General features: G+C 42.8%; 1 protein-coding gene across 1 annotated transcript in view; it reads right to left on the bottom strand.

Moving 5' to 3' along the window:
* PHKB (phosphorylase kinase regulatory subunit beta) overlaps nucleotides 1–27467 on the bottom strand; it is a 154600-nt gene that overhangs the window by 110338 nt on the left and 16795 nt on the right. Inside the window, 1 exon segment of the mRNA XM_075189251.1 lies at nucleotides 17035–17124. Within this exon segment, the coding sequence (XP_075045352.1) occupies nucleotides 17035–17124 (90 nt within the window).

Genomic DNA, 27467 nt, shown 5'->3' with positions numbered 1-27467 from the left:
TGATCATTAAAGAGACACTGCACTCGTTTGGGACTAATTACAGATTTACAGGACCATTTATCAAGGATTAATTTGTCTTAAATCATGCAGAAACAATTGCTGCGGCACGATTAATGCAAATATTACTACTGGGGCTATATAACAATAGGCTAAAGTAGGAGACATCAAAGAAATCTTCTGCTTTATCCAAACTAACGTTTGGTACCAGCGTCCCCATAATTTTTTATGGGGACTGCAAACTGGAGAACATTTACCAAGCTCCGAAAAGCTCAGCTTTACAGAGCTTGTAGTCGGTGCTAGCGCCTTCTGAAGATGGCGCTGGCAGTAGAAGTCTACAGCCGCTGTACCGCACTGAGGGGTGTGTGCGCAGTTAAGTCAGTGGGAGACAGAATGAGAAAGCTGCCACATTCTCATTGGAGAGGTCTTCAATGGGACAGTCTCTTATCGGAGGGACTGTTCCGGCACGATAAGGACCAGAAATTAATCTGAAAATGTGCTGTGATCAGTGGGGATAAGAAATTGCTCCTTTACGGGACTATACAAACAGACCCCATAGCCTGTAATACTGCAGTATATGTGACCCGATCAAAGAAAGAAAAAAAGAATCATCATCCACTGTATACAGCCACAAGATATCCGTTATCTGTCATAGAAATATAAAACTTGAGGCCAGATCAGAACTACTTGGCCCACCTAGTCTGCCCATATTTTAACCTATGGTAACCTTAAACCCTATTTGAGCCTTAGTTCTTTGTAAGGATATCCTTATGTCTATCCCAAGCATGTTTAAATTGCTGTACTGTATTATCCTCTACCACCTCTGATGGAGGCTATTCCACGTACCCACTACCCTTTCTGTGAAGTAGTTTTTCCTCACATTTCCTCTGAACCTACGTCCCCCCAGTGTCAGTACATGTCCTCGTGTTGTAATACTTCTCTTCCCCCCAGTGTCAGTACATGTCCTCGTGTTGTAATACTTCTCTTCCCCCCAGTGTCAGTACATGTCCTCGTGTTGTAATACTTCTCTTCCTTTGTAGAATGTTTCCCTCCTGCACCTTGTTATAACCCTTGATATATATGAATGTTTCTATCACGTCCCCCCGTTCCCTTCTCTGCTCCAAACTATACATAGTAAGATCTTTTATTCTTTCCGGGTAAGTTTTGTGCTGTAGACCATGCACCATTTTAGTTGCCCATCTTTGTACAGTCTGTAATGTATTTATATCCTTCTGGAGATATGGCCTCCAGAACTGAACACAGTATTCTAGATGAGGCCGTACCGATGACCTATACAGTGACATTATTACTTCTTTCTTTCTGCTACTGATTCCTCTCCCTATACAACCAAACATCTGACTTACCTTCCTCATTGCTTTGTTACATTGCTTACCTGTCTTTAAGTCACCTGAAATAGTGACTCCTAGATCCCTTTCCTCTTCAGTAGTTTCCATTATAGTGTCATTAATACTATATTTAGCCTTTGGGTTTTTCAGACCCAAGTGCATGATTTTGCATTTTTTAGCATTAAACTGTAGTTGCCACTCTCTTGACCGTTCCTCTAGTCTACCTTGATCATCAATCATTTCTTTGACATGGTACTTTAACACGCTTAGGACTGGATATTGTCCGTATCTATGACAGTTTCTTGTAATGTTATATAAATGCTCAGATATATTAAAGAAAAACTGCAAACAAAAGAAATAGGAGATGTCCTTTTTCAAAGCAAGTGCTTGATACATTGAAAAGAAGGCAACGGAAGGAAAGAATCGGCAAGTGTGATGGAAAGGAATAAACATTTGCTTGTTTACATGATCTGCTGCTTGTGCTAATAGAGCATTATAAAGTTCATCGCCATCACAGCCCATTGATCGCCGGCAGCCACGCAGGTAATTAGTATTCAGTACAGCGGGTGAAGCTTCCACCAGGCTGCAGACACTCTCTCAGCAGAACTTTTCCGGCATCAGTCATGGGCGCCTGTGCCCGCTCACTCAGCCGTGAACGCACTAATTATTTCGCTCTGTCTTCAAAAACTTGGGCTCGGCATTCTCTCCAGACGAGACGTGTGTTCTGCCAGTCATACCGACAAATAGGGCGGTCGGGAGATTAAATGTCACTGCGCGTGTGTGTGAATTAAAGGAGGAGGAAATGATCGCCTCGTTACGGGTTACCTTAATTAAGCAAAAGTAAGATAAGAACTGTACATGACCTGCCTTGGGGGTGATTTGGAGGCAGTTAGGATCATTAACAGCCTGCAAGAAATGCAGACTCGCACAACTTGTTTGTGTGCACAAGTGTCCCTCTGTGTCCATTTACTGCACTTCACAGACCATTCAACTGCTCCTGAAAAAACAATCTGCACCTATCTGTGCGGGTCATAAAGAAGATGGAGGAACGAGAGAAAATGTCTAGTGAAACACCCGCCAAAGGCCGGCGCTGCAGAACCCTTGTGGTGCCTTACAAATAAAAGATAATAACTCTTCTGCTTTTTACCTCCCCCTTTATTTATTTCAACACTTCCAATCTTTCTCAGTTTTATTTCATTCATGTTAAATCACCAATGAGAGAGGGGGAAATTGGGACGGAGTACTCTATGTGGCACTTTCGTGTTTTTGAAAGTTTCTATTACGTTGGGCGAGGGGAGACTAGAAATGCGCGTTTCTGCAGAAGCAAAACGCGTCACGTTGAACACGAAGGATGACAATCTTATCTCCACCGAAATGCCAAGTCCTTGTGCGGAAAACAGCCTGTAAATGCTCCCACTAGACCTTTTTATATCATTTCTATAATTATGTGCATCAAAATAAAAAAATTGTGATTATGCATTTCGTGAGCAATGCGAACCACTGTGCAACCAACTCTATATGTTACATCACGCCTATTGTATATGATTGACACAAGGTTATACCATGCTAGTTTATGAGGTCTGGTACAAAGGCGCAGAAAGGAGCCGACATTACACCGACAACACAGATTCCATGTAGATATTCTCTATAGTAGTCTTTAAAGTGTATATAATGTATATCACCTTATATACATTATATACATTATTATAATACATTATATACATCACCTGTATATGATGGAGACGACCATTTTGCAGGCTGAATACAGATTTATGGGACTATGGAGGAGGGGGGGGGGGGGGGGTTGTCAGTGAAGACCACTGAGGGTCTTTACTTATATAAACGGTAGCATGACAGGTCAGTATAGTTATCTAGTGTGCACACAGCACTTTCCACGAAGTATAAAAGAAGATTTTTGTACTTACGTTAAATCTCTTTCTCCGATTCCATCTGGGGGACACTGCTACCATGGGGGGTTGTATGAGGGCGCATAGAGTTGGCACTTATATAGTTAACAACCAAGTTTGCTGCTGACTTCTCCCCTCTGCAATCCCACAGACCTCAGTAATACTAAAGTCCCCAGAAAAGGGCTCAACGACACAACTAATTATAGAACAGTAAAAAGGAGGGAACGCAGTGTCCCCCAGATGGAATCGGGGAAAGAGATTTAACGTAAGTACAAAAATCTTCTTTTCTCCTTCATCCACTCTGGGGGACACTGCTACCATGGGGACCTTCTAAAGTAGCTTTTAAGGGAGGGAATTCTCTGGTCTACTAGCCTGCAAAACACTGCGGCGGAAACTGGTGTCCGCAGACGCAAAAATGTTGAACTGGCAAAACCTCGTAAAGGTATGAACGGAGGACCAGGTCGCCACCCTACCCAGCTGCTCTGCATATGCTCCATGGCGAGCAGACCAGGAAGTCCCCACCGCACAGGTAGATTGCACCGTAAGAACCTGAGGCACAAGTAGATTTCTACACACATAAGCAAGCTTAATCATAGATCTGATCCGACGAGCAATGGTCTGCTTGGTGGATGGCCAACCTCTCCTATGAAGTTCGTAGAGAACAAAAAGAAAGTCAGTCCTGCAACCAGGAGAAGTCCTGTCCACATAAACCCGTAAAGCTTGGACCATGTCCAGACTAACAGAGGAAGAAGGCCCAGAAGGAGCAATCCTTTCTCTAAAGGCCGGAACCACTATCTCATGATTTAAATAAAAACCAGGAACCACTCTAGGCAAGACAGTAGGTACAGTCCTATGAACCGTCCTATTCTCATTGAACACCAGATAAGGACCCCTACGGGACAAGGCTCCAAGCTCCAACACACGTTGAGTAGATGCAATGGCCAGCAAAAACACCACTTTCCACGGCAAGAAACGCAGATCAGCCGACTCCAGGGGTTCGAATGGAGGTCGCTGAAAAACCTTAATAACGAAGTTCAAATCACACAGGGCCTACGGAGGAACATTGGGAGGCTAAACATGAATAACCCCTTGAAGGAAAGTACAAAAATCAGGGAGGAAAGCCAACTGGCGCTGAAAGAAAATAGAAAGCGCAGAGACCTGAACCGTCAAAGAACTCAGTCTTAGTCCCATCTCTAACCATCCTGAAGAAGGACCAGAAAACGGCTAATCTGAAAAAGGTAGGGTTATGACACTTCTTCACTACAGTACATAGTTCCTCCACACCTTGTGATAGCTGATACCGGCTTCTGAGCCTTTATGAGGGTCTTCACTACCCTGGAAGAGAGCCTCCTCGAACGTCAGAGGTTGTCTTCAACAGCCACGCCATTAAAGCCAGCCGAGGCAAGTGTGTATGGTGTAAATGTTTCTTGACTGAGAAGATTGGGCCTGAGAGGAAAAGCCCAGCCTGAGAGGAAAAGCCTAGCCTGAGAGGAAAAGCCCAGCCTGATTCTTCCACTAGAAGCAAGATGTTGGTGAATCAGAGCCAACCGAGCCAATTCGGTGCCACCAAAATGATCGGAAAAGCTTCCAACAGTACTCGTCTTAGGACCCGAGGAATTATCGGAATTTAGTGGAAAGTGATATCCTAAACAGGAGTCCAACCTCATGGACATTACCTCCACAACCAGAGAAACTCTGGTTCTTGCGCAGAATCTTGGAACCTAGTGATTGTGTCTGGATGCCATCAGATCCAGATCTGGCAAGCCCATTTCCAAACTAACTCCTGAAACACTTGAGGATGCAGTTCCCATTCTCCTTGAAGAATTGCATGTCTGCTGAGATAATCCGCTTCTAGTTGTTCACTCCGGGAATTAACACTGCCGAAATCGCTGGAACAAATTTCTCCACCCACAACAAGACCTGTTCCGCTACCTGTATAGCTCCTGCTCTTCTTGTTCCTCCTTGGCAATTTACATATGCCACTGCAGTGACATTGAAGGATTGGAGGTGGACTGGTTTTCCTTGAAGGAGAGACTAAGCTCCCTGGAGGGCTAACGGCATGGCCCTTAGCTCAAGAACATCTATGGGCCAAAGCACTTCCCTGTCTTTCCAAAGACCCTGGAGACGAAGCTGGAGAACAACAGCTCCCCAGCCCTTCAGACTGGCATCTGTGGTCACCAGAATCCAAAACCACAGGACAAAAGATTGGCCCATCATCAGAAGCTCTTGAACTAGCCACCATTTCAGAGGTTGACAAATTTCCCTGGAGAGTCTGATTCGTTGGGTCACCAAATGAAAAAGGGGGACACGACCAATATTTTAGTAGATTCCACTGGAACGTGCGAGAGTGCAAACATGGGAGGATTTCGAACATAGATACCATCAACCCTAGAATCCCCATGCCCAAGCGCATGGAAGGACCAGGGTGACTCAAGATTAACCGTACAGAGAGATGTAGGGATCTGTAGAGAAGGTTCTGGAAAAAGATCTTCTGAAAAGTGGTGTCCATAATTATTCCTAGAAACCTCATCCTCTGTGAGGGCATCAACTGGGATCTGGAATAACTGATTATCCAACCGTGTTGCTCCAGAATTTGAATAGACAGGGTCAAATGCTAATAGACAAAAGGACCTGATAAGGATTTGAGGAGAAAATAGTCCCAATGCGGAATAATGTTCTCCCAAGGAACGTAAACGTTCTCCCATTACTGCCATAATCTTTATGAAAACTCTCTGGGCTGTGGAAAGCCAAAGGGGAAAGCCCTCAATTGATAATGGGAGCTTCCTACTGTAAAAACAAAGGACTGCTCCCATCCGAAACTTGTCTACTCGTAGATGTTGGTTTAGCCCCTTGAGGTTTATAAATTATCAAAATGAACTGTCCTGTTTGGGCACCAAGAACAGGTTTGAATAAAGCCCCCGGTGTTTCGGCCACTCTGGACATGATCCCCAAGTTCCAAATATTTTAGGTGTATGCCGCCCACTGATATTTGAATAATTGTAAGTGAACCCCTACCTCCACAGTCGCGAGGAGAGGAAGGTCCCGTCATACGGATTAGTTATTGTTTTGTTTTTTTATTTTAAGATCTTGGGATTCAGACATCTTCTAGAGTAAGCATCTCTACCCGTTTGCAACTGTCCTCGAATTGCAAGGAGACTACCTCTATTGGTGGGCTGAACTTAATAGTCCGTGTTCACAAGAAAGGATTTCCAAAAAGACCAAAAACACGTAAATCGTGATTTAGGGGCATTCATCGGCAGTAAAGTACCTTTACCTCCGGTTGCTTGACTAATCATACTACCCAACACAATCCTGTGTCAAATATATATGTATGTATATATATATATATATATATATATATATATATATATATATATATATATATATATATATATATATCAGAATAATACTCACAATAGAAGAATCTCAACAATCAGTTGATAACTATGTGAAGGAATTAGTAAATATTCTACAGAAATGTATTTGTACAGATATGTGTAAGGCAAAACTGATGTAAGGTACTCATCCCTCCAGAACCATGTCAAGGGGAGAGTACCCGCAGATAGAAAGCAACCTGTCAGACAGACACAGTCTACTGCTGATAGAGAGCAGCCTGTCAGTCACACACAGTATATACTGCTGCTAGAGAGCAGCCTGTCAGTCACACACAGTATATACTGCTGATAGAGAGCAGCCTGTCAGTCACACACAGTATATACTGCTGATAGAGAGCAGCCTGTCAGTCACACACAGTATATACTGCTGATAGAGAGCAGCCTGTCAGTCACACACAGTATATACTGCTGATAGAGAGCAGCCTGTCAGTCACACACAGTATATACTGCTGATAGAGAGCAGCCTGTCAGTCACTCACAGTATATACTGCTGATAGAGAGCAGCCTGACAGTCACACACAGTATATACTGCTGATAGAGAGCAGCCTGTCAGTCACACACAGTATATACTGCTGATCAGTAAAGGGGGAGCAGTCCTATATGAAAATTACATGCTCCTCCTCAGATTTTATATGTTATTATTTAAAAATAAACAGACAGGCCATAAACAATCACAGCAGAGAGATAATAGTATAACCTCCTTAGTTTTGACCCCAGCTAATGCCTCAAAACAGTATGGAAATTAAACTCTGAATAATAACATTATCTAATCTAATATATATAAGCCTAGCGGCGTGTGTTAGTGTGTGTGTGTGTGTGGAAAAAACTATTTTCTCAGAAAGGGCTCATCCAATTGACCTGAAATTTGGTATACTGACATTATTTGACAAAAAAATTATAATAGTGAAGTCAGTTAACTTCCATCATCCCCCCTTCTCCCCGTGGGAGGGGTAGTAAAGGCTAAATTTACCAGTTGAGGGCTCAAACTCTTGACCGTGTGGGTATTTATTTACCAGAGCCTGTGATTGGTCATGGACAATTGTATGTCGCATTTTCACGAGTACTGAGAAGCAGTGATGTGAAAGTGCAGGTTATGAATACTGCCCTTCAAGGAAGACTGATTGAGCACAGCGATAAGGTGTTTAGCAGAAACGTTGTGTATCGAGAGGTTTTAGAACAGTAAGACGATGGAGATTAAGGATGTGGCGATGAAGATGAAGGATGAGGTGATGGAGAAGAATGATGAGGTGGTGACATGTGGACAAAACCACGTTAAAAAAGGGCGCTTACATCGGGAAGTAACGCTCTTCCCCTGAGGAGGCCTGGCCTAGCCCCAAATGCATGACAAGAACCTTTTTAACACCTTAAGTAGCTTGATTTGACTAGAATGCATGAGTATCATGCACGGGTTAACTTGTGTCTCATAATCATTGACTGAACACTCATGTAAAATACTGTCTCCGTTAACTTTAGATCCTTCTATAATAAAACTCTAAACTGTAGGTATATATATATATATATATATATATATATATATATATATATATATATATATATAAATATATAAAACAGTCTTCTCTTTATTACCGCAAGGAGCCTCAGTAACTAGTTATTCCCCAGTGGGCACTTACTGCTGAGGACAGGGTCACACTGAGCACTAACAGCCCCCCGGTCTCTGTACCCCACAGATAATCTGACAGGTATTGTGAACAGCTATAAAACTCTGTACAAGATTCTTGTTCTTATCAGACATTATATTTTTTTATTTTTTTTTAAGAAATACAGATTAGGCAACTTTCACAGAAAAAAATACAGTAAAGTAATTACTAGTTCTGACTCTGGCTAATAGCCTCAAAACAGTAATATAAATATCTGTGGTAATAATAATGTAACCTTGAAAAAGAATCTCCGTGATTCGAAACGCGTTGGCTAACAGGGAAACGATTGCTGGGACGCCCAGAGGGCAGCGGCAGCAGCTACAAGTCGTTTGGACTTTGGGGTATTTTCCCTGTTACAATGTACATGCTGTATTTATTCTGCCTTGAGGTACGCTCCTAGAAGCAGACCAGCTCTGTGGATTTTTTTAGACATTTTACTGTCATTTAAATAAATGGTATTATGCTATGATTTTATTTTTTTGCACATGTTTTATTGTTGGAGCATGCGGTGAAGTCAGCGGCCAACATTCCTATCGAGCTTTGATTGATGTGCTGTATTCAAAGAAATTAGCTTGTGAGCATACAACCAAGGGGGCCCCTTCACGTGGTTATCCTTTATTTGACTATCTGGAACACACCTGGAAGCGGGTCTATCTGCCTTAATATTGTGGATACCCCATTCAACTGTTGGGACTGTACTGCCCTATGTCTATTTCATTTTATGTTACAGCTTTCTGTTTGATGCTGGCATTCCTGTATGTGTGACCCTTTCAGCGCTGTAAGTGATCATTTTGTTATGAATAATGTAACAGTGGAAGATATTGTATAAATTCACCTAAGTGCAGATAGAGTCTATTTATAACCCTATATGCCTTTTGTAAACACACATATATATATATATATATATATATATATATATATATATATATATATAATATATATATATATATATATCTATATCTATATATCTATATATATATATATATATATATATATATATATATATATATATATATATATATATATCTATTTATATATATATATATATATATTTATAAAACTCTGCTGACTTACATCATAAGCAACTGGGGTACTTAGTGCTGCTGACAATGAAGTGAAGCAGCAGCAGATGATTCTCCATTATATCAGTCAGGATCCTCTGAGGTAACTGTAGCTGGATTTTCCCGCCTTAGGAGTGTACCAATCAGCAGGGGGGGGGGGGGGGGGGGGCACTACTTAACTCTCCCAGCACTGTTTTTTTTTTTTTTTTTTTTAATATATATATCCCCTATGGGGTACTGAGCTGACACAAGGAGGAATTGTGAGGAGCAGCCAGCAGCAGCAGAACTCTCTGCGGTGCCTCTCAAGTCCGAATATCCCCCGCTCCGGAGCGTACCACTGACAGCCGGGGGAATCTCTCACTCACTCCCCACTGTCTGATGGTTCAGACGCCCAGAGGAAGCCTCTATCAGCTCAGACTGCCGCACTGCGTTGTGCTCCTGTATCAATGCCCATTCGGAATCCTTCCTAGGGCTCTATGAGATCCAAGTCCCCCCCTCCGCCTCAGCGGGGGACTTGGTATCTCCCAGTATGTCCGGTCCTCGGACGGAGTGCGGCGCTCTCTGCCTGCGGCAGCGCCGGACCCGTCGGGACAGTGCAGGGACAGTCTCTTAGCGAAATGTAAATAACTAACATGCATGAGAATGTTTGTGTACCGCGTGTGGTACACGGGCCTGATCTGTGGTACATTGGCACGGGCAGGGCATACATCTGCGACATGGCAGCGTGCGCTGACTGCAACGTGCAGACATGAGAAGAGAAGTGCGGATGAGAACAAATTATCACAACTCCAAACTCCTTACATTTACATTATCATCTAAACGTAAAAACTTCCAGCAGATGTAAAATAAAACTGCCGGCAAAACAAATTTTGGAATTAAAATGCAGAAGTAGCAGGAAACAAACCAACAGTGAATCAGCGCTTGGTGAGCAAAATGTGCTCCGTCCAGCTGGCCTTTCTGTGGGAAATTGCTGGGAGAAATGAATGTATCCGACACAAACACCATGGTTCAGCCCCCACCGATGCTACAGAAATAGTCTGAGGGGAATTAAACATTTTCTTTGAATAGGTTTTGGTAAACGGATGACGATAAAATCTGAAATACCTTTTACCATTCGTGCTCTAGTGAAAGATCCCCCGCGGTGTAGGCGGCCATGTTGTGGACAGAACAGTCACGGGAATGTTCGCTGTATATTATATCAATAGGACTCACTGACATCACAATAAAAAGATTTTGTGGGCTGAAAGTGTTGAAACGCTGTCTATTCATACCCTAAAAGTCAATGGCGTCACCCAGGCCCTTGGCAAGGCATAAAGAGGGGGCAGCCATTTTGTGGGTAGAGACAATATCAGATGTCACTAGGAAATAGTGACGATAAACACTTTTCACAGTGTTATGATGTCAAAAGAAGGTTTTTAGAATCACACATAGCTGGAAGGAAAAGTGGAGGTATTAACCATAGCAACCAATCAGATTCTACCTATCATTTCCTAGAACGTACTACATAAATGATAGCTGGAATCTGATTGGTTGCTATGGGCAACACCTCCACTTCTCCTTTCTAGAAGTTTACTAATTCTACCCCCACTTATCTGCATTGAACAGCACCAGTTTAGTGCATACTAAATTTTATGATAATCCAGTGACTGGGAAAAGTATTCATTTCCTTCCTTCATAATATGTTCATATTAAAAGAACTACTTTATACATGTAAAACGGAGGTTGCTGTCATTTCGTCCAACCAATTGACATTTTAAAATACAACCCCTTCATAATATAGACCAAAACCTTATTTAAATCACTTACGGCATCAAAACCTTTATGGTTTAAGTTTTTGACGCCCACAAAACTATAAACTAAAAAAAAAAAAAAAAAATGAGAAAGAAAAAGTTTAACTTAAGCTATTTAATATTCTCAAATGAAAACATAGGTAAATAAAATGTCACACTGGTAAGTAGCAGCCACGATGTGTCAAAAGTGAACAGGCTTTGAAGCATTAGATAAATATAAATGTTAATCACGGTAATGACAACATAATTATGATACAATCACAGTGCATTCCATTAGGTCTCACTGATTAACAAATTAATGTGCTCTATGAATGTAATTATTCCTGAAGCGCCCATCCTTCAAGCCTTCTTTTACACTCTTCAAGCTGAAAAGGTTGATTTAAAAACATCAGTTTCCTGACAGATTTATTTTTAAGGCAAAGTCATGGACTAAACCTGCAAGAGGGAAGACAAATCGGAGAGATTTGGGAGACAATTCCTCTACTACTGACATTTTAATACATTTTAGATATTAATAACCTACATTTCAACGCCAGATTGTTTAACACCTTTGGATATATGAAATCCTTTTACAGAGCAGAAACAATGATAATCTTAATATTCTTACACGCTGCAGCGTTTTCCTTCATTCATAAGGACAATGAGACACGTACCTATTCAATATATTTCTGACACCACATTATAAACTGCGTATAGATTGAAAAGCCGCACTGTGTGTATATAACAGAGATGATTGTCAGGTATTCAAATTCCGTAAAAAGGGTAGCTTTAGGCCTTCGACAATTTTATTTAGACCCAGAGGGGTTCTTAATGTTATCTTTGGCCAGGATTCTGTAGCCCTCAGTTTCTAACGAAAAACAAACTCTCTTTAAATGACTGTACTGCTGCCGTCCGTAGATTTATACACATTTATCTAGATTATGGTTAATATTTTCAATGAACAGGGAATTAAGGAGGCAGATATTCACACACACGGGTAGACAGTTTTTATCTGCCAAATGAATTTGAAGCATGCCGAAAACGATCGGGCAGAATTTGATTGGCTTTTATCCAGACACCCTGCTAGTTTGTAGAAGTCCCAAGTGATCAGCAGGACTGCTGTTATTTGTTACCGCCAGCGGTATCGCTGTAACTGCAGCCAGCGTTGGCTACAAATGAAGCATTTGCAGTGGTACAAGTTTCGCACAGCTGTGAAGACGCAGCGGTAGAATATTTGCGTTTCGCTCCTGCCATTTAGCACTTTATTTGTAAATGTGACTTTAGCAGATTTTACAGTCTATTAATAGGGCTGGGAACAAAACAGTTCATTTATCCCATCCCGCTGTGTGGTCTGGATGAACTGGGAACAGATTTCGAGAGCGTAACGTGTAAAATTTTGAAGGACGATGCGGAACAAGGAAAATATTTTGTGGAACAGCTTTGAAAGAGTAACTCATCTTTAGATAGGTTTGTGTATATGTGCCAAATAAAAAACAAAAGGCATTTCCTAAAACACGTTTTAGTGTGCCAGCGCCAGGGGGCGTGGCAAGATGATCGCGTCATTAAGCCCCGCCTCCACCGGGAGGGTGTCTGCTCTTCTCGGAATCCAGGGGGTAAACTTATCAAGCTGTGGGTTTGGAAAAGTGGGGATGTTGCCTATAGCAACCAATCAGATTCTAGCTGTCATTTTGTGGAATGTACTAAATAAATGATAACTAGAATCTGATTGGTTGCTATAGGCAACATCTTCATTTTTTCAAACCCGCAGCTTGATCAATTTACCCCCAGGAATCTCTGCAGCCTTCCAGATAATCCAGGGTAAAGCACAAATGCAGATCTCACGAGTTCAATGAAGGAATGAAAATCTTCAGACGGGAATTTATCACAGCTGTAACTCTAAGGAACATCGCTCCTTCAATACAAGGGTATGACATTATTTTCCATCATTTCGGAGACCTTGTGGGTGCCAGAACAGAACAAGAATACATGATATTTTGCCCTTAAACACAATTATATAAACCAGCAATTATAGATTTAATTGCCGGCCAGCCTTCGAAAGTGTGAATAGATTGAACATTCTTCAAATTAGTTCTTAATTGCAGTTTATAATTTTCGATAATGAGTTGTCAAAATGAGCTAACAGACCAACCCCGAGACACTCAGCCACACAATGTACACTGATTACTGCAAGGAGACAGGTTGGTAAACCGCACACGAAGCGCTGTTTACCCGTTAAACGCCGCAGCTCAATCAGGAGAGAGCTGCCTTTTTTGGAAATTACGGCACAGGACTAAATGTAAATGTTTTCAGCCTCTTTTTATTCTACTAAGATGAGTGCACTTGTTGCATTCATTCTTCAAAATCGGTTACAGACGGAGAAGAACTGTGCAGAAGTAGAACAACATTTAGCAAATCAGACCACTAGAATGGTGACCGCAGCACATAGTATTTCAGCACTGTACATATTGTTCTAGGAAAGTTTGAAATGGGGGAAGGGGATGGAGGCTAAGTCGACATGGGAGTCAATCAAAACGTCATCTAAACATTAATAAAAGCACAGAGTAGTTATGTTTGGCTCCTCTCACTGGTGCGGAAAGAACGAGGAGTTCATAGAACCAACGTGTTTAAACCTGCACCCTTTTATATTTAAGGTTTATTTAAATGTTACTTTTAACAATAAAATATCAGAGAATATTTTCTATCAGCACATAGAGCCTTAAGCCATAGAGTGAGCAGATGATTGGTTTTATCTCAAAGTATATTTTGAAGGAGGAACTTAGGCGCAGAAGTCTTATTTGAAATATCAACAATGGTCAGTACTATAGATTTTAAATAAAAACCCAGAAATGTTTTAGGATAATGCCCCTTTTAAAGACAAGTGATTCCTCCTGTAAATCTGTTTAGTGTAAACTCTGCTGACTGCTCACAGAGTAACAAGAGAAAGTGTGAATATATCCACATGCTGTAGTAATTCCGTAGATTCAGTCTATGATGGGTGACGTCTCACTGAATCCCGTAGGTTGCATTTGAACGTTATATCCCCGTCGTCCTCTGGGCCAACTGAACTGCGCTGCAATACAGCACCTCGCGCCAACAAGCGTACGGATGTGGTAGGGATCATTCTACTGATGACCTGATAACACTTTTTAACAAATAGGTGGAACTTGTTGGCGCCAACGGGAATATCTCATCTCCATTGAATGGCTTATTATAGGTATCACCACCTCTAACAGGGTTGTACAAACGATATACAAAACCAGAAGCCAGTAGGATATATAAAGAGACCAGCGACCAGGTGCATCTGAAAACCTCAACAGAAAGAACTCTTTAATATTAAATGAGCAAACGTAAGAACTATGATCGATTATTGGCCTGATCACCCAAAGACTGTAACTGTGGGGGGTTTTAGCCACACACGACAAACACGCTAGACGATCTGGTGATTAAACTATTGGTCCAAACACCCAAATAGCAATTAACCCCATACACTTTGGTCAGCCTAAATACACGTAGTCATCACTTGCTAAGTGGCCAGGTTTTCAAGCTTGACCCATTGAAAAAACATTATCAGATCGTCGATGGTTGTCTGGTAGCCACACATGCTGCCGTGGAACCAAATTTGGTCGAAAAAACTAAAAGCAGATTATAACAGAAGAGTTAACTTTAGAAGTAATAAGATCACATGTTGTACTGACCAGAGGTCAGGTCATCATTTTGGTGGTAAGGGAGGGTTGCTCACATCTATATGGTACCATGCACCTCTGCTCATTGCACTACAAGGAGACTAAAGCCACAATGCAAACACGTTACACATTGCTGAGCACTAAGGTATGGACCATAGTGTAATATAACAACTGCTGCACAGCTAAGCCTTAAATAACCTAATCCAGCTTTATTTGAATGCAAATTCATTTTCAGGTCAGAGCTGTGTGGCCCGTCCAATCATCATCATGTAAGGAAGAGGAATATTCGGGAGGACGTGGGGTGCTCCAATTATTTACTTAGACTAAATTTCTTTACTGTGATCTAGAGCTGCACAAGCTGCAATTAACAAACCTATCGCCGTCTCTTAAAGACAAGGATATCACAGAGAGGAGGGAAACATCTATTCCCTGGGAGTTATACTATGTTCCTATACAAGCACGGACTGTTTTATGATACTTTTGCCCCATTGTGTAGACTTATGAATACAAGTTGTCAGCGGTTCAGATGTGAAGCTCAGTTTAGCTATAATAGGGAACTGTAAACAATCACAGTGTACGAAAGATCTGAGCATAATGAAACTGTGAAAGAGAAATGAGTTCTATCGCACTGATTATAGGGAATACCCTCATTCATATATTGTCCTTAGATGCCTCTGATATATCACATGAGGGGTGCAACCAGAAACTTACGTATACATAAGTCAAAAGGAGGAAAGCGAGACGCTTGTTTACAGAATAGGTGCACTAAGATTCCCTGGGTATATTGAGATCAAAATTAGTTTTATGAACATCAATATTGATTAAAATATAACTTTTATTGAATTCTATTAAAATGTTAATTAAAATTAGCAAAATATACGAGTTCTGGTGATTAAACAATGTGAAACAAAAAAAAAATATTTATATATAATAAAATCACTGGATGCACCGCTAGTAAACTTCTGAATAGCAATATATGGACATGTACTAGATGGAGCTAGAAGCTATAATGCATTGTTGAAAAATAAATCAAATGATATTGTCCTTCCCTGAATTATTCCAAGGTATAGTCTCAGACATAGGAAGGTGACATGTAACTTGATTCCTCAACCAATTCCTATAATATACTTATGGATGATATAGCAGACGCTGTCTTACATCTCCCCACTATTCAAGGGTCTTGCTATTACCGATTATAAAGTTTGTCCTCTATTGGGTAGATATGGTGTAGAATTCAATAAAAATTATATTTTAATCAATATTGATGTTCATAAAACAAATTCTGATCTCAATATACCCAGGGAATCTCAGTGCATCTATTCTGTAAACAAACTTCTAGCTTTCCTCTCTTTGACATAATGAAACTGTCCAAAGTACTGAACAGGGTAGGGATAAACGCAGAGAGTGACAAGTCAGCAAACACGAAGCTTGGTAAAGTGCGGAAGAGAAGCCCTTACACCATACTGACGAATAATCCGCCTTTGTCAGAGACCGTTAGCGCCTGCGTAGTATTCTTACATTGTATATTGCTTTGTTTGAGCTCTCAGTGTGTGTTCTATCTTGATATATCCCGCAGGAGCAGGAGGGGATGGAACCTGATGCTATAGGTATTTAAACAATTTATTTCTGTACATACAATCAATTGAGCATGGATAAACTTTGGGGGTATTTCCGATAGATCTCAATTAGAGACCCTCTTTTCTGGATCCCAATTCCTAAATTTGTACATCCCTAACTGGGTAAATAAATATTGACCTATTCACGGCACAGCTCGCTGCCATCACAAACGCCCACTTCTAGCGAGAGAGCAGACGACAGCTGGCGCTGGAACAGGCTGCGAGCAGCTGCCGTCGCGGCCGGCTCGTTGGAGACGGTGGAGAACGGTGTTCTCAGACACCAGCGTAAGTGGAAGCATCTGGAAGAGTAACGCTGGTAAATGACTACTACTGGCCTGCCTGTAGAATCTCTTATACATAGTAAATGAAATATCATTTTATACAGGAAGCTTAGACATGGAACTCCCGTGACGGATGACAATGCTACTTTTACTTCAGGAACATTGTTTATTTCATGTTCAGCTGTGGCTATGCTAGTTATTAACAAATACATATTCTGTGAGGAAAGCCAACCGGTCTCTCTCTCTCGGCATAATATACAACATTTGTAGGATACAAAACCAGCGCAACAAAATAACCATCACGATGAACGTCACACTCACCAATTCTGTAGTAACGCTCCAACTTGTCCCGCAGGCTCTCGCTGCCCTGTCGGGGGAGGTCGGTGCTTTTTAGGGGTTCATATACCGAGCCTACAATAGGAATAAAAAAAAGAAGTAAAATAAGTAAAAATGAGATGAGAATAGATCATTTTTATCTACTGCAGCATAATAAACCTATTAATCCCATTGATGATTCTTCCTGCATTTTCTACAGAACATTTCAGGACATCAAAGGACTCGTAACTGTCTAAGTCAGTGTGACAGAGCCGTTGTTAAGATCTGCAAAGTCTCTTATACACAGAAGCTTATGTCTAACCAGACTCTTCTCATTACACCCCAGATCTATGGGACTATCACCAGCTTCTGACGATCAGAACCGGTCACTGTGAACACACCCTCCAGGCCGTGATTAACTCAAATAAAGGCTATCTATTTAGACAGATTGACCGAGTAAGACCGCTGCAGTCATCAGGCAACCAAAGGCTGATCTTATGCTTCATGGGTGAAGGCAGGAATATATCATCATCACCATCTATTTATATAGCGCCACTGATTCCGCAGCGCTGTACAGAGAACCCATTCACATCAGTCCCTGCTCCATTAGGGCTTACAGTGTAAATTCCCTAACACACACACAGACAGAGAGAGAGAGACTAGGGTCAATTTTGATAGCAGCCAATTAACCTACTAGTATGTTTGTGTTTTTTTTGGGAGTGTGGGAGGAAACCGGAGCACCCGGTGGAAACCCACGCAAACACGGGGAGAACATACAAACTCCACACAGATAAGGCCATGGTCGGGAATTGAACTCATGACCCCAGGGCTGTGAGACAGAAGTGCTAACCACTAGGCCACTGTGCTGCCCTAATATATGCAGAATATCAATCACTGCACAGAATAACCAACGCATGTATGCTTTACACCTTCAGGCAACTTTGAATTAAAGGTTTGTACATCCCTCTTCTGCAACTTTTCCTAAATACCTTGGTTTATCTTCCTGCTTTCTGTGTTTTTCACCAAAGACTTTTTTATAATCCAAGCTCCGCAATTTATATTTGCACCCATTGGATAGAATACGGATAGAGCTCACCTATGTGCTTTGGATACACATTGTATCCACGTACTAGATGCATGGGAAACAGAAATAAACAGCTCTAGCTGATTATATAAATGCATGGCTATAAAGCACATAGGGAAGCCAACAAGATTAATTAATGTATTTAATATAAGCTGCAAGTGACTGCAAATAGATGTCCCAAAACCAGTAGGCCCCTCTAAATCCTTTGCAGTATTATTGTCGCTGAGATAACAGTGGCAACTATAGTCCAATCCGTATTCGCGTACGTCAGATGTCAAGACAACACAACACTGTATGACAGTTACTAAATCACCAGGGGGGTAACGGGGGCTGACTGGTGGAAGTCCTGCACCCAACATGAATCGGTTAGCCAGGGGGTTTATCTATACATCACCTATGACCGGAATGCCAATAGCCATAAGATGAGACACAGATGTAATGCTGGTACGGAGTAAGTAAAGAATTCAGTGTGAACTAGAAAGATCTGCTCACTGCAAGCAGTCTATTAATATTCCTTGGTGTACAAGCTCGCTTGATAAAAAATGCCCCGCTTCATTAGTTCTGTAAGAATTAAAGCCTTTCCATTAATATTTTAATTGCCTTTTTAATTTCTGCTCAAATTGCAGCCCGGCTTCCTAGCAACAAACATCCGACAGCTTAAAAGTAAACTTGACTTCGTGCCCAGGTTGACAGTCAAATTAGACGTCGGGAAAAAAGCCTGGAACAAATTCAACAAGGTATAGAACGTGCCTAGCATGGCTGCAATTCTCCCCTGCGCTAAGCATTGTGTAGCTGGCGATCGAACGGATTATAGAGGCTTCTCCGAGGCTTTCCAAATCACTTACTCAAACACAGGTTAAATGCAGCCGTCACCTACACACACTGCAGGCGAGTCGTGGACTGGACCAATATTCTAAGCCACCTGTCAATTCAAAGGGTTAATAACATCACTGAGGCATTAACCCCTCAAGGGGACAAGGTGCAAATGTTGAGAGGGAGGGAGAAGCCCCCTTGCCCAGACACATATCCGCCTGTGAAAGCCTTATTATTCGCAGACAGTTAAGGGAAAGTGCTTATAGTGGATGATGATCATTAAACATGGACATAAAGGAATATATATATATATACCAGCCGTAAAGCGGATGCACACACTACTAATGCCAACCTGCCTTATCTTGAGATGCCCCCTTTGCATATATTATGCCCAACTTGCTTCAGGCCCAAAGTGCTTTGGTCTATCAGTTTTTCGATTGTTGGCCAAACGGGACATCTGTTGTACGATCATGATACACAATCACGTAGCTACTGCCATAAAAGCTCACTGCAATGCTGCTTCATAACTGGGCATGCACCAAACCAAATCAGTACAATCTGCCCATCTGTACTCATAGCCAAACTGCTCAATGATCCGGTACCAGACTGCAGAATGCATGTACGCAATTATTGGATTAATTTAGTGGGCAGCGTCCTCTTCTAGTTAAAAGATGTCTGGTGATACCTCTGAGGACTGTGCACCGTGCAAGACCGAAAAACTTAAACCTGCTTATCCGTTAGGTTTACTTACCATTAATAGTTATTTATTTTGCAATTTCAGTCCACCAACCTCTACCCAAAGTCCTGTCCAAATACATCTCTGTTGAAAATGGTCCTTGGATCGAAGACAACTGCAAACACTACCCCCCACTCCACAGCAAATACTAGGCCCCCTGCTCCTGACACACAGCCATAGCTGAAAGCCCAACATAGTCAGAGGAGGTGAACTGCTTGTAGCTGCTGTAAGCAGAAAGGGCCTTTTCTACACGAATGTATTATGAAGTGGCTTAATTTGAGAAGAGAACAGTATATTAAAAGGTAGACAACCCCCGTGAGTTCCATTATTCATCTTCCTGCTCACATTCATTAGAAAAGATAATTGGGTTTCCATTATATATAATAAATCACTGAGATCCCAAACACGCAGCGAATGGGAGAGAGTGTAATAGAAATTCCGTCTCCTGATCGCATCACAACGTCCTTGCAATGTCTCTATAATGAAAGCCGGCGACCCTTCACACACAGCGTTACCAAATCAGCGGCCTATTCACATCTACGCATGAAGAGAGTAAAGCAATAAAATATAAAGAGATAAAACAACAAACAGAGTTATTATTAGAACCCCACAGAGACGCCACACGACATTCGCTTCCTAAAACGTAGATCTCTCTCGCCAAGACACATGAATATTAAGTATGAAAATTCAAGGCTGTGAATGCCGATCAGTCACAAAGCCGTTCACCGCACTCGTATAAAATATAAGCGTCCAAACAAGCAAAAGGAGAAAGACAATGCTGACGAATTTATTTACTGAACAGGGGGGTCCAACGGTGGTCAATAAACTAAAAAGCAATGATTTGTCTCAAGGAGGAGTTTGGCAATTATGTTTGTAAATACCAGAAAACCTCTATTAAATGTTGAATGTCACTGTGGACTTATGTCTGACTGCCCGTATTATTGGGAGGTGTGTCACCGGTACCTAGATGGATTTTAATGGAGGAAGGACGGGTGGCCTAGCGCTTCAGAGGCACAAAGAAAGGTCCCTGGGGCACGAGGTCATGTTTACTTTTCGGAAGTGCTTCTCGACGACCCCTCACTGTCCCGATTCCCCAACTTCCATATTTCGAGAGGAAAGCAAAATGTTAACGGAATAAGAAGCAACACAATCAGGCGCCCCAATAAAACACGAGGCTGCCAGACAGAGGCGGAACTAGCAAGCTGTGGGTCCCAGCAGAGGAGGAGGGAACCGAGGCCCCCGTGCACGCTAGTTCCCTGTGCAGCGGGCCCCATAATCTCCACAGACCCCGTGCACCGCACCTGCACACAAATGATCGTTCCGCCACTGCTGCCAGATGTTATTGCATTAATAAGTGTAGAACCTGACGCACCACTGCAGAAGAAAAGGAAAATATTACCCAGGCACCAGGATTGTGCCCAAATAACAATAATAGAAATAAAAACACGGAAGGGATAATTTAGCAAACCTTGAAATAAGCACAAGTGGAGGTGTTGTCCGTAGCAACCAATCAGATTCGAGCTATCATTTAAATACCACATTCTAGAACATGATAGTTAGACTCTGAATGGTTGCTATGGGCAACACCTTCAATTTCCTTTTTACAAGGTTTGATAAAACTACCTCATAAATCTTGTTTTTCATGATCTCAAAATCATCCCCTAGACAAACATTTACCACCGTCTAATCCAAGAAGATCAATAAAACCCGTATCCTTTGCAGAAAGTTAATTATATTTCGCTATGTCTATTTAAAATAATTACCACGATGAACTATTCTCTCAAGACACAGAAGACATTTATAAGGCAGGTTTTGTACCAATTAAATAGGGTTAAAATGCCTTTATTGCAAGTGTAAGGAATGGATATAGGAATATAAGACCATTTCTCCCCATAACAACATCCAATAATAACGGATAATAACGGATCCTGTGCAGAGATTGACGATCGGAGCGGTGTGGTCATCGCAGCTATTACAATCCGCGCGGTAATGTGGGAAGAGGTCGCCGGACTAGTTGAATGTCAAATAATTCACACTTCCCTCCGTGCAATCTGTGTGATATGTATCTCTTGTCAGCAGAAGGGATTCAAAACATAATTGGTTTGTTGGTGCCTAAAATGTGATTTTAAAAGATATTTTGGTTTTGGACAGTTTGATAATGAGGAAGTAAAAGGAAATTATAGAGTCTGTCAGCAGGTCCGCAAAATACGACTGGTGGCTCGTGACCCCATGAAACGGTAGCACAAGCAGTTATACGTATGATATATAATAAGTCACCGGTAAGAGTAATCGTGGGAGGATGGTAATGATATAAGCATTAAGTTCTGCCTGTCATCATTTCTGGAGCACTTGTGTATTATAATCTGTAACGCAAGGCATATTATAAATACGGGATAATGTAACCTATTGCATTGAGTGACGCTAAATAGCGGCGGTCAGAGCTACTGTTACCAGAAAGTCTGGTGGCGGCAGAAGCTCTCAGCCGCTAAAGCTGGGTACACACTACAGAAATTTCGACCAACTTTTTATGCCGAGCGATTTTACATGCGATCGATGTTCCGATCGCTCGGTCCATGGACTGCATACACACTAGCCTTGCTTAGGACGATAAAGGGAAGAGCGGACGTTCCTTTAGCGACTTTTTACAGCCATGTTGTCGTGAGCAATGACTGTAATTTGGTACTCACTGTTGTGGATCGGCCGGAAGTTTATACACACTGCACAGCGGAAACGAGATTGGACCGAAAATATTAAACGGTACGACCAACCAAATGAGGCGACAATCGTCCATTTGGGCAGACTTTCGACCATCGTGTCACTGCACACACTGACCCGACTTTTGAACGAGCGGTCGTATGTCGGCTGTTTGAGCCGATTATTGGATGAAAACAGTGTAGTGTGTACCCAGCTTTACACAAGGACATCAATCATCATCATCAGTTATTTATATAGCGCCACTAATTCCGCAGCGCTGTACAGAGAACTCACTCACATCAGTCTCTGCCTCACAGACAGAGAAATACTAAGGTCAATTTAGATAGCAGCCAATTCACCTACTAGTATGTTTTTGGAGTGTGAGGGGAAACCGGAGCACCCGGAGGAAACCCACGCAAACACGGGGAGAACATACAAACTCCACACAGATAAGGCCATGGTCAGGAATTGAACTCATGACCCCAGTGCTGTGAGGCAGAAGTGCTAACCACTGAGCCACTGTGCTGCCCATAAGTGTTCAAACAATGTTAAGTGTTTAACGTACGTTCTTAATGATTATTAAACATGCTTTGATGACAATAAATAATGTAATCAAAAGTACCCGTAGAGACGGTTTCCGATAAGTTATTGTTTTGCGACATTCCAGCAGCTCTGATTTCTGTGACCTGAACCTAAAGGCCCTTTAAAAGAGAATTTCTGTCCTATCTCGCCTCTCGCCATTTAGTTGAGCGGCACAAGTCCCAAAACCAAGCACCCCCGTTATTTGACAGATAGGCCCTCTACTCTGTGCTTTCTAGCACAAGCACCCCCTCTTTTCACCCGCACCCCAAGTCTGAAGAACGTGAGCAGGGCTGACCGCGACGGTTCTCAGCTGACCGAGACGGGTCCAATCAATTGGGACCGGACTGCTACCAGCACAACAGATAATATGTTTGCTTCCCGGCCTTTTGGCTAAGACATCTCAAACTTTTTCAGTTCAATGCACCCTTAGGGTTTCCATAATTTTTTCATGGCACCCCCAAGCCAAAATAATTACCAGGTAGTCTCCCGCCTTGCTTACCACTGACCCTGGCCGAGGCACCCCTGTGAGATCGCTGAGGCACCCCAAGGAGCCTAGGCGCACCGTTTGGGAACCACTGCTCTAGGGGGTAAATGTATCCGATCCCCAAAAAATGGCAAAAGGGACCTCTCTTAGAGACATGTACAGGGCCTGATCAGCCAATAGGCTGACCAGGCTGCAGCCTGGGGCGCTGGAGCCTGGGGGGCGCCGCGTCACCGAGATGTTTTTGTTTTTGTCTAAATGTGGCAGCCGGAGTCATCGGGACCGCCCCTGGTCTAAAGGAGCGGTCCCGGCTGTCACTATCATATGACAGGCAGTCTGGCAGCGAACGCAGGCTCTTCTTACTCTGGTCACGAGAGATCAGGTCTTCCACATCTCACATGACCAGAGTAAGAAGCGCCCGTGGCCACACTGACAGGCAGCTAGCAGCAATCGCTGCCAGACTGCCTGTCATACACAGCGCTGAAGAGAGGACTCCACAGCAGGTAAGTCCGTTCTAATGTCTCAGCGGGTGGGGCAGCAGATGGGCAGGTGAGGTAGCTTAAGGGATCAGGTGAGGTGGCTGAAGGGGGAAGATGAGCAGGCTGAAGGGGGCAGGTGAGGTGGCGAGAGGGGGGGCGATACTTCTGAAATAGCCTATGTTGGGGGAAGGATGGGGGGGATGCTACGGCATAAATAGCCTAGGGCGGCCGGAACCCTTAATCGGGCCCTGGACATGCTCCTTAAAGTCTCGACGGGGACATGGGGTATTATGATTCAAATATTTGGGGGCAGAAGCTAAAATCTGATTGGAGATTGGGGATCTTCTTAAACCGTTTCAGACCAGTAACTTTTCATATATATTAAAATATAGCTATGTTAATCCTGATTTGTCCCAGGATTCAGTGAAATACGTTTTTTAATCATCATTTATTTTTTTTGGAACATGGTTTGGGATAGGCACAATACTCAGGATTCGGTTACCCGCACATCGATTTAGTACTTCTCGCTTCTAGGCCCAACGGCTTAATTTTAACATGCAAATCGTGGATCCTATTCAGCTCCGTGTCCAGTTACATCCTTTGTAAAAGGAATCAGCATTCTGTTGCATCCCAAGAAAATAAACTTTGCTAAATAAATACATTTAAACGGCGGATCAGAAATCCGTGTTAATTTGAATATCACACTTAGCTGGTAAATCAGTTTAAGCCTTTCCCTCTGCAATCGCCGATTATTAACTCCAGACAGGAATTTATCATACCTCCTACACTAATTGCTCTCTAGGGCCTGATTTACATGCGTGTGCATACTCAGATCTGCTACTTGTAGCATCCTTGGCAGTACACCTACCGACATCCTCTCTAAACATATTAAAATTAAAGCCCCGCTTTCCATCACCGTCTTAAATAACATTTCCACGCTCTATGAGGTTCTCTTGTAATTCTTCCATTTTTGCCGCAAAGCAGAGAACTCTTTTTCCTTTGAAAGTGGCAGAAAAACAGAACAATTTATGCAGAATGTGGAAGATCAAAGATTTAAGAATACCCGGCTTGTTCCTTCTATATCATCTTGATACTAAATTAGCTGACTTTTAATTTGACGTGGCTTTGACTCTCGCTAGAATAACGAACTGTGGATTTCCTCCAACAAGTTTTTGAAGTGATTGAGGTTGTCAGAGCGGAGAACTAGACCTCACGGGGTTACAGATGAAATTTCATTGTCATTAAAAGTTTTGTGTAATAAATTGACTTCATAGTTCTGGGCTGTTTCTTTTATGGATTACAAAACCCAGGTTACATGAAACTCTACACTAGACACTGACAGCTAGGCCATATATATTATATATATATATATATATATATATATATATATATATAAACACACACACACACATAACCTATATCTCAGCTTTATTTTCCGCTTTGTAGACATGTCCAGGAATACTGCACATCTTTGCAGACTTGCATTTAATAACACAACCAAGAGCCCCATATTGTTTCTTCAGCTAAAGTGATGTATCGGTCAAAGGTTCCGAGTCCTGCCCTGAGTGAGTGGAACTCACTATGTGGCCCCCGGGTCCCCTGTGTCCCTCCACAGCGATTATTGCAGCCCAGTAAGTTATTAGCCTTTTAAATGCAAAAGGCTAATCTGACTGTAGCACAGTCCCCTCAGATTACTGTCTGAGTCTGGGCGTCAGTCAGAGTGCCCCAGAATGCCGTGCTCAGAGAGGAAATGTCTTCATATGTCCTCACTTCCTGTCTGAGCAGCACAGGAACAGAGCAGAACGGCCTGTCATAGATATGGGAGGGGAGCTATGAGGGGGGAGCAGGGAGGGAAGCTAAGAGGGGGGAGGGAAGCTAAGAGGGGGGAAGATAGGGAGGGGAGCTATGAGGGGGGGAGGCAGAGAGAGGATCTATGGAGGGGAGGGGGCAGAGAGAGGAGCAATGGAGGGGGGAGCCGAGAGGGGAGCTATGAGGGGGGCAGGGAGAGGAGCCATGAGATGGGGGAGCCGAGAGGGGAGCTATGAGGGGGGCAGAGAGAGGAGCCATGAGAGGTGGAAGCAGCTAGAAGCTATGGGGGGGATGGCAGGAAGAGGAGCTATGAGGGGGGATGGCAGTGAGGGAATCTATGAGGGGAGGGAGGCAGGGAGGGGAGCTATGTGGGGGTGTCAGGGAGGGGAGCTATGAGAGGGGGAGGCAGAGAGAGGAGCTATGGAGGGGGGAGCCGAGAAGGGAGCTATGAGGGGGCAAGGGAGAGCAGCCATGAGAGGGGGGAGCAGGGAGGGAAGCTATGAGGGGGGGGGGGATGGCAGGGAGAGAGCTATGAGGGGGGAGGCGAGCTATGGGGGGGCAACTACGGGGGGAGGGAAGCTATGAGGGCGGGTCAGGGATGGGAGCTATGGGAGAGTCAGTGAGGGGAGCTATGAGGGCGGGTCAGGGATGGGAGCTATTGGGGAGTCAGGGGGGTCAGCTATGGGGGGGGTCAGGGAGAGGAGCTATGGGGGGGGGTCAGGGAGGGGAGCTATGGGGGGGGCAGTGAGGGGAGCTATGGGGGGGTCTGGGAGGGGAGCTCCTAATATCTCCAGAGTCAAAATGAAAACAATATATATATATTTTAAATAATCCTAACATAAAATTACCTTAACCCTTAATGCTCCCAAACATTAGCCAAAGTTCTGAATTTCAAGTCACCCCAAATGAAACATCAAGCTGAGGCCTATGTCCTAACAGCACATGTAGCTGAAGCCCTATAAAGATGAAGACAGAGTTCTCATCAATCGTTGCACATTCTAACAGTGTAAGGAGCCTTCTCTGAGGGTAATTGCCATCTACTGCTCTATTCAACAAACGTTGTAAACGTTACAGCTACAATAAACCATAAATTCATATATATCCCAAAAAATTAAAGCAATGCTAAGTTTTTACAGCCTATGTGAAAATTAAATAACGCATTTGCCTTATAAACACCATTTTTTGTATAAAATCGGCTTACCTTGGACTGTGAGAGGTCAAATTGACTAAACATTGAGAAACAAATAATCAGTATGTTCAACACTGGCACAAGAGCGTCAATGACAGCGTAACGATAGCCCGCGGCGGCGACAACGGTCGTTTTGTGCACTAAATCAAGACTTGGGAATATACAGCTTCAGTTTATTAGGAGCCAATAAGGTCACTGTGACCCAGAGAATCGATCAGCTACAGTATCCTGATTATTGGTTCAGTGAAGCCAACAAGACGGCTGCCTCCCCTTTGTGAATTGTGCAAAAAACAAAATACAAGGTGACCTTGACCAAGGAATCATTAATCCATTAATAAATGTGTGCACGGGGACCACAGATAAAGCGGAGGATAGCACGGACAGAAAACGTGCATGCTGCGCCCATGACTTACGCAGATTTTCTCCGCCACCTGTGCGTGCAGTCTACTTGCTGTAGGGATCAAGGATGCTTAGTTCAAAGCCAGCCTGCGGTACGGTCCCTGCTCGCTGAGCACAACGTTTGAGGAGAGTGAATAGAGGAAAAAATATGCTGAAAATCAGAGGTAAGATGA

The sequence above is a fragment of the Mixophyes fleayi genome, chromosome 10 (assembly GCF_038048845.1).
Source record: "Mixophyes fleayi isolate aMixFle1 chromosome 10, aMixFle1.hap1, whole genome shotgun sequence".
NCBI classification, from domain to species: Eukaryota; Metazoa; Chordata; class Amphibia; order Anura; family Limnodynastidae; genus Mixophyes; species Mixophyes fleayi.
Note: the sequence above shows the minus strand (reverse complement) of the source record. Positions and strands in the feature narration are given on the sequence as shown.